The sequence below is a fragment of the Cicer arietinum genome, chromosome 2, assembly GCF_000331145.2.
Source record: "Cicer arietinum cultivar CDC Frontier isolate Library 1 chromosome 2, Cicar.CDCFrontier_v2.0, whole genome shotgun sequence".
In the NCBI taxonomy this organism is placed as follows: Eukaryota; Viridiplantae; Streptophyta; class Magnoliopsida; order Fabales; family Fabaceae; genus Cicer; species Cicer arietinum.
Window position 1 is genome coordinate 11,052,859 of NC_021161.2, and position 7,582 is coordinate 11,060,440.

Here is a 7,582-nt window from a genome sequence, read left to right on the forward strand (position 1 = left end):
TTACCGACATGAAATTCAAAACTTATGTCGTTTATCTCCAACGCTATCAAACATGATCACTTCATATGTGCTTAAGAATTCTCTATGTATCTAATATCTAGACAAATTAGACTAATACTAATGCATATTATTATTCTTAGTCCAAAAATAGTTATATCATTTCCTATAAAAATGTTATACTATTCTTCTTTTGAAAGGTATTATTCTTAACAAGAATTATAAATGATAATAAATATATTTTATTTTTCCTAATGAAAAGGATTATAAATAATAATTAATCATTGTCATGGTTATTATTAAATTATAAAAAATAAAATAACTTTGGCAAAAATATTCAAATTACATCTGCACAATGTTATTTTGTTTAAATCATAAATATATATTAACTATTAGTTTGTTTATCAATAATTAATCACTATAGAAGAACCAAATTCGGATAAAAGAAATTGAATTAATCTTACAAAATAAATAAAACCGAGCCACAATTTATTGTATCCGCAATTTAACTTGGTATCAACGGAATCCCTTGGCTAAGAAAAGAACTCTTTATAAGATGGAAAAGTATCAAAATTTACATAATTAATAATAAAATAAAAATTAGAAAACCACTTCAATAGTTCAATAACAATTTTATCACCACATTCATTCTATGAATTTTGAGTAGCAGCAATGTTCTGATTCTGTTTTTTCTCACACGGATACATTCTAGTTTTCTCTTCTCTTCGTGTTTCTATGATTTTCAGCTTATTGCTTTCTACTCAACACACCAAAATTAGCTACATGATATCATCACCTATGTACTCAATATAGCTCTTCAGTTGTGGAAAAAGTATTATACTTCGTAAGTTTCTGAATCTGAGTTTTTCATTTCTAGTTTAAGAGTTTTTAACTATTTGTTTCTTTTTTTGTAAAGTATCTTATCCTCACTTGATTTTGTGTCTTCTATTGGTTGCTTATTTAATGTAGGAAACTGAACCTACAATATAATTATAATTATAATCATAAATAATTTTATATATAATCAAATAATCTCTTAAATAAGTTATTTTTACAAAGTTTGCTTCTCGTTCTTGGTCTTATTGTAGTTGGAAATTTTATTTTATTTTCCATTGGTTTATAAAAATTGTTTGATGGATATCTTGATATTTAAGAATCCGGTTGTTGAGGGGCTAGTTCAGTGCTAAGAGTTTACCCTCGTATGAGTCATAACTTCAAGATACTGAATTCAAATCCCTTCAAGGATAGTTGTAAATAATTAGACTAAAAAGAATCTAAGCTAATTGAATTAGAGACCGTTGATCGGTTCTAGAATATCTATCTTGTGATCATTAGATATTGAACATCAATTGTGTTTTATGCACACGACGATGAACTCAAATTTGAAGAAGAATCATTGATTATGTTTTTACCAACTGCTTATTTTTGTTGCAGTATCTTTGAGATTTCCTTGGAAACAACATGATTGTGTCAGCTCTTCTGACATCTGTTGGGATAAACACAGCTTTGTGTGTGTTGTTCTTGACACTGTATTCTATATTGAGGAAACAACCAAGCAATTATGAAGTTTATGTGCCTCGTTTGCTTGTTGAAGGAACTTCTAAGAGGAGAAGTCATTTCAATTTAGAAAGACTTATACCTTCTACTGGTTGGGTTGCTAAAGCTTGGAGTCTCACTGAGGAGGAGCTTTACTCATTATCAGGATTAGATGGTGTAGTTTTTATGCGTATCATAACATTCAGGTACTATATCTTTATGGATTTTCCTTCATTAGGGGATAGTACCATGACTTTCATGATTTTGTAATTTTGTGCATGACCCCTTTCAATATCCACCCCTTTTGAAACATAAAAAGTGGTAATTAAGTTGTTTAAGCATCTCTTATTTAGATTGATTTTGTTGAGTATGACGATGTGCCCGAGCCCGAGTGAAACTGAAAGCATAACGAGCGATTGTGGGGGGAGTCCTCGCGGTAGGAGTTAACTGGACCATAGTATTTAAACAAAACTTTGTACTGTAACCGTAATTTGTTGCATAATAGAAAAGGTACAACAATCATTATAATGTTGGAGACGTAGGTACAATTGGCTGAATTTCGTGATCAATTGTTAGTGAGGCCATCGAGGTACGATTCACGAGTAAACATGTAAAGTAGATCGTGATATATAAACAAAGCTTTGTACTGTAACCCTAATTTGTTGCATAGTAGAAAAGGTACAACAACCACTCTGCTATAAAAAATGTAGGTAGAATTGGCCGAATTCTATGTTCAATTGTCGTGTTCTTGTGCATTTATCTTCTAACTTTATAACCGAATTGGCTATTCTAACAAAGTTCTTGTATTTCTTGGATGCAGTGTGAAAATATTTACTTTTGCTGGGATTATTGGGATCTTTGTGCTTCTCCCAGTCAATTGCTGGGGAAATCAGCAACAAGATATTGATGTTGGTAACTTCACCAATAACTCCTTGGATGTGTTTACAATATCAAATGTAAACAGTGGCTCTAGCTGGTGAATACTATCTCAAGATTTTATTGTTCTTGTTGAATGGAGCTATGAGAACTTACTTTAGTGTATGTTTGGCTTCACGATGAGTTTAGTAGAATTACGGTCTGCCACTGTGGCTTTTGCAAAAGCTGTACTTTGATGTTTCAACAAAATCCAGGCGTCACTAAAATTTTGTCAAACTCACTGCCAATCCAAACATGCAATTAATAGTGGAATATTTTTTGTTGTTGGATCAGAATCTGTATGAGATTGTTATCCTTAATTATTTCCTTTTCAGGTTATGGGTACACTTCTGTGCTGTATATCTTGTCACTGGATTCATATGCTTACTTCTTTTTTATGTAAGTGCATGCACTCTTAGCTTCATAATAAGGGTGTCCTTTCTTCTTAATTTTCTTTATTAATTGAAATATATTAGTAGATATAGTTTATGCAAGAATTAACATTGAACAATTTACTCATTTCTCAATATTGTTTCAATCTTTACTCTTCAGGAATATAAAGACATATCTTCTAGAAGAATTTCTTACTTTTATTCATCCAAACCACAGCCACATCAGTTCACCATTTTAGTTAATAGCATTCCAACTTCTTCCAGCAGCATTAGTGACAGTGTTGAGAGTTTCTTTAAAGAGCTTTACCCTTCTGATTATCTGTCACATGTCGTTGTTCGTCGTACAAGCAAAATCCGAAGACTCCTGGTAAGGATTATGTTGAGTTTTCATTTCCTTTCTTGATAATCAATTCTCTTGGAAAATTTACTTGTAGTCTTCTTGGAAACTTTACTTTGTCTTCATAAAGAAGTGCGAGGATTCATAAAGAAGAGTGTCTCAATGACCATTGAATAGGGCATATAGAAATTGAATTACTACACTTAAAACAAAAGACATATTTGTTATCCAACAAATATATGGTATTTCTCATGAAAAAATATGAAAATGTATGATTTTCCCTAAAAGTGACAATTTCTGTTGTTCTGGTCCCTGAAAATGGCTGTCCATGTGCACAAATCAGTCCCAAAATGTTTCCAGCTTCTCATAATTTCATCCATCCATTTTCGCTAAGTCATCCTTCCATCAAGTAGGAAAAAAGGAAACACGTTCCAGGAAAGTATGTGTCATTCAATGTGAAAACAATAGTTGATGAAAGGAATTTGTGAAAACAAAAGGATGGCTGTGTGAAGTTGTTTACACATTTGAGGACTAATTTCCTATGAAGAACGGATACTGACAGAGGCCCGACACTGACATGTCGAAACCGGTAATAATTTGAAAAAATGAATTAATTGAATGTAATCAAGGTGTCGTGTCAGACACCAGGGCATGCCTACGAACAGATATGTCGGTGTTAGTTGCCATTTTGAGGAACCAAATTGTACATTTAACTCAGTCTGTTACCCCTAAATAACATAATTCATGCCTGATTTCCATCCATCACCAGGAAATACTTAATTATTAAAGTACCCCTTAATCGAGTTTATAAAATTGTACAATTAATTGACAACTTCCTAATGCTAGTAAGTAGAAACTCAAAGTAATCATAATCTATTTGGATTTATGGAAGTTTACTATAATCATCCCTATAATCATAGATATATACAAGAATACTGAAGTGATGTGGTTTTTAAACTTCAGCTTGCTTGATTCTTGTTAATCCTGCATCGGTACAGAAGTAAAGTAAAAAAGTTGTTGATTGAGATTTTAAGTTGGGCTGTGGAGAATTTTTCCTGCATGAAGGCTAAGAACCTGTTAGATTTTGTTTGCTCACGCCTTCTTGATCAATATGCAGTAGGGTCATTCATAGTTCCTTTGCTGTACACACTTGAGATTGACATTCATAGATTGGCTAATTTGATCTGAATTGTTGTTACTATTTTTTTTCCACTTAATGTTACTATTTCTTGTTTTTCCTTCTCAATCACTTTTGGTGATATTTAAGGAACACTTATTAATTTTAACACCTTTTATCCAATTCCAATCATCTGTTCAATAATATGTATAAGGTAGCTGCTATGTTTTGTTGATAAAATTTCTTAGAGCTTTGGTATACTATTTTCTGTTTCAATTTGAAGAATTATGCAGCTCATTTGCCTATCTTTTGATTTCCTCAATCTAGAATGAAGCAAAAAATATGTATAGAAAGGTTTCACAATCGCGACCGGGTCCCACTCAGCAAAAGAATAAACATGGTGGCTTTTTTGGAACTTTTGGCCAAAAATATAGTCATATAGAGCGTTACCAAAAGAGATTAGAGGACATTGAGGAGAATGTAAGATTGAAGCAGTCGGAGGCTTCATTGGCAGGAGAAGTACCTGGTAAATGAAATTTTTTCATAGTATCAGCCTTCTTTTAACTATTTGAATTTTTTAGTCACTGTTTGCATAAATTGCACGCTACTAATATCCATTTCTGTCGAATGGACAAGGAAGCTCGAGCTGCCTTTGTATTCTTCAGGTCTCGTTTTGCGGCTGCAACTGCTTTCCATTTGCAGCAATCAGTTAATCCAACCCGGTGGATTACTGAGTTGGCTCCGGAACCTCGAGACATTTACTGGCCTTTCTTCTCTCAGTCATTCATGCGAAGATGGATTTCTAAGTTGGTAGTTGTACTTGTGTGTATTCTTTTCACTATTATGTTTCTTGTACCTGTTGTATTTGTACAGGGGCTTACCAACTTGACTCAATTGGAAAATTTGTTTCCTTTCTTGGAAAGTATACTTACCATGTAAGTTAACTAGATTTATTTGTTATTGTAGAACCCAAGGCTGAAATTTCTTGCTGTTTGGATGTTCAATCACATAATTTTTTATCTGGTCCAGTGTTGTTAAATAGCAGCTATAACATGGTTCTGTGATCTGCTATTTTGTGAAAAAAAGTTGTCAAATAGCTACTATAGAACTATTGCATAACATAGTTTGAACAAATCGCTATTGTTTCATGATATGTTATTTTGTGAAAAAGGTTGTTAAATAGAAGCTATAGTGACGCTATAGCATAGTCGAATTTTAAGAAATATCTTTTGTTCTTTGATATGATATTTTGTGAAAAAGGTTGTCAAACTGCGTATCAGAATTTGAACAAACTTCTATTTCTGTGATCCGCGATTGACAACACTGGTCTGGTCAAATATCTTAACGTGGTTTTGTTTTTCTGGTCTAGTTGAATTCGTTTTAACTATCCTTTTGTTACATGGTAGCTTTGTCATTATGTTTTGTTTTTCAAGTTGTCAATGCATAATCTCTTACCCTTTTGTGAATCTGCTTACAGAAAATTCGTCAGCCAAATAATTACCGGATATCTTCCGAGTCTCATTCTTCAGTTATTTCTGCAACTTGTGCCCCCTGCCATGGACTTCCTTTCCACTATTCAAGGATACATCTCGCTCAGTGATATAGAAAGGAGTGCAACTACTAAAGTGCTGTGGTTCACAGTATGGAATGTTTTTTTCGCGTCTGTATTTTCTGGATCAATTATATCTATGATGTCTATCATCCTTGATCCTAAGATCATTCCTGGGAAGCTGGCGATCGCGGTTCCAGCACAGGTTAGACAATGTTTCACAATTCAAGTAAAATCTGCATGTCAATTCATAATAGTAATTTTTTTTTTCATTTCTATCTTTTTAATGCAATTAAGTTTTGCTTGATTGCAGGCATCATTCTTTATTACTTATGTTGTTACATCGGGATGGACAAGCGTGTCATCAGAACTCTTCCGAATAATTCCCTATATTTTCAATTTGATAACAGGGCTATTCACAAGTCCAGATGATGAATTTGATGTTCCATGTATGCCATACTACAGAGATGTTCCAAGGGTCCTTTTCTTTGGACTTCTTGGTATTACATATTTCTTCCTAGCTCCGCTAATTTTACCATTCGTTTTGGCCTACTTTTGTCTTGCATACATCATTTACAGAAACCAGGTCAGTATTTCTTCTCAGCTACATCATGAACTTCTTCCATTGATATGAGTTGCACTGATGCTTTGCCTATGTATTATGCAGTTTATGAATGTATATGCACCAAGGTATGAAACTGCAGGAAAATTTTGGCCTATTGTGCACAATTCAATGATATTTTCTCTAGTACTCATGCACATCATTGCAAGTGGAATCTTTGCTTTGAAAAAACTATCTCTAGCATCTACCTTGATGTTTCCTTTACCAGTCGTTACCCTTTTATTCAACGAATACTGCCGAAAACGATTCCTACCAATATTCATTGGATACTCCGCCGAGGTACATTTCAATTCAAGAGAGAAACTATAATATAAAAGAAAAGGAAACAATTCTCCCTGATAAACATAAGAGTTGTTGCATGTTGCGTTAAATCTTTAAGCTCTAATTTCGATTCGGGTTTGTGTTTCAGTGTTTGATAAAGAAGGACAGGGAAGACCAGAATGATGCTACAATGAATGAGTTTTACAACAATTTGGTAGATGCTTATAAAGATCCTGCTTTGATTCCTATTCAATATTCATCAAACAATGACAGTCTTTCTAGTCCCCTTATATCTCAGCTCAATGCTGAGGAACAATGTAATTCAATAATAGGGTAGTTGTTGCTTTTGCAAAAATATAATAGAGTAGTTTTTTTGGTCTCTTTCTTCTATATGATTGAGTATGAACATTTATATTTCAAGAGCAATGGAATGCAAAAGATGCTTTATTGTATGCCTATGTGTGAAAATTGAGTTCCAACATTTTTATACCTCATCGGGTAACAACACTTTGTTTCTTGCTGCTTTAAATCACAAGAATGTGTAATCTTTGATTAATCTTATACACCGTTAATATACTTCATAGTCCAATCAACTATTCTCTAATAAAGTTTTTTTCTTGATTTTTCTTATCAATCCTTAGTATAGCATTTGTGAAATCTATTGATGCATTAGACAATTTGAAAGATGATGTAACATTATGCAATTTGTTATTGAATGGGTTGGAGTACAAATTTTGTTGATTTAGTGACATATTATGAAAGAATAAAGTTGTGGAATTACTTGTTGTTTTACTCAAAATAAAAGCTTATTGTCTTGACATGGCCAAAGTGAGATGAAAATATATTTTTGATTGTT

General features: G+C 32.9%; 1 protein-coding gene across 1 annotated transcript; it reads left to right on the top strand.

The window, feature by feature from the left end:
* Positions 1-518: 518 nt before the first annotated feature.
* Positions 519-7,178, top strand: LOC101488482 (CSC1-like protein At1g69450). Its single transcript, XM_004490060.4, has 11 exons — positions 519-841; positions 1,432-1,739; positions 2,354-2,509; positions 2,784-2,847; positions 3,001-3,207; positions 4,622-4,820; positions 4,935-5,229; positions 5,772-6,048; positions 6,157-6,429; positions 6,511-6,744; positions 6,875-7,178. Exons 2-11 carry the CDS (start codon positions 1,459-1,461, stop codon positions 7,061-7,063), a joined length of 2,175 nt encoding a protein of 724 aa, XP_004490117.1. The 5' UTR covers positions 519-841; positions 1,432-1,458; the 3' UTR covers positions 7,064-7,178.
* Positions 7,179-7,582: the final 404 nt, after the last annotated feature.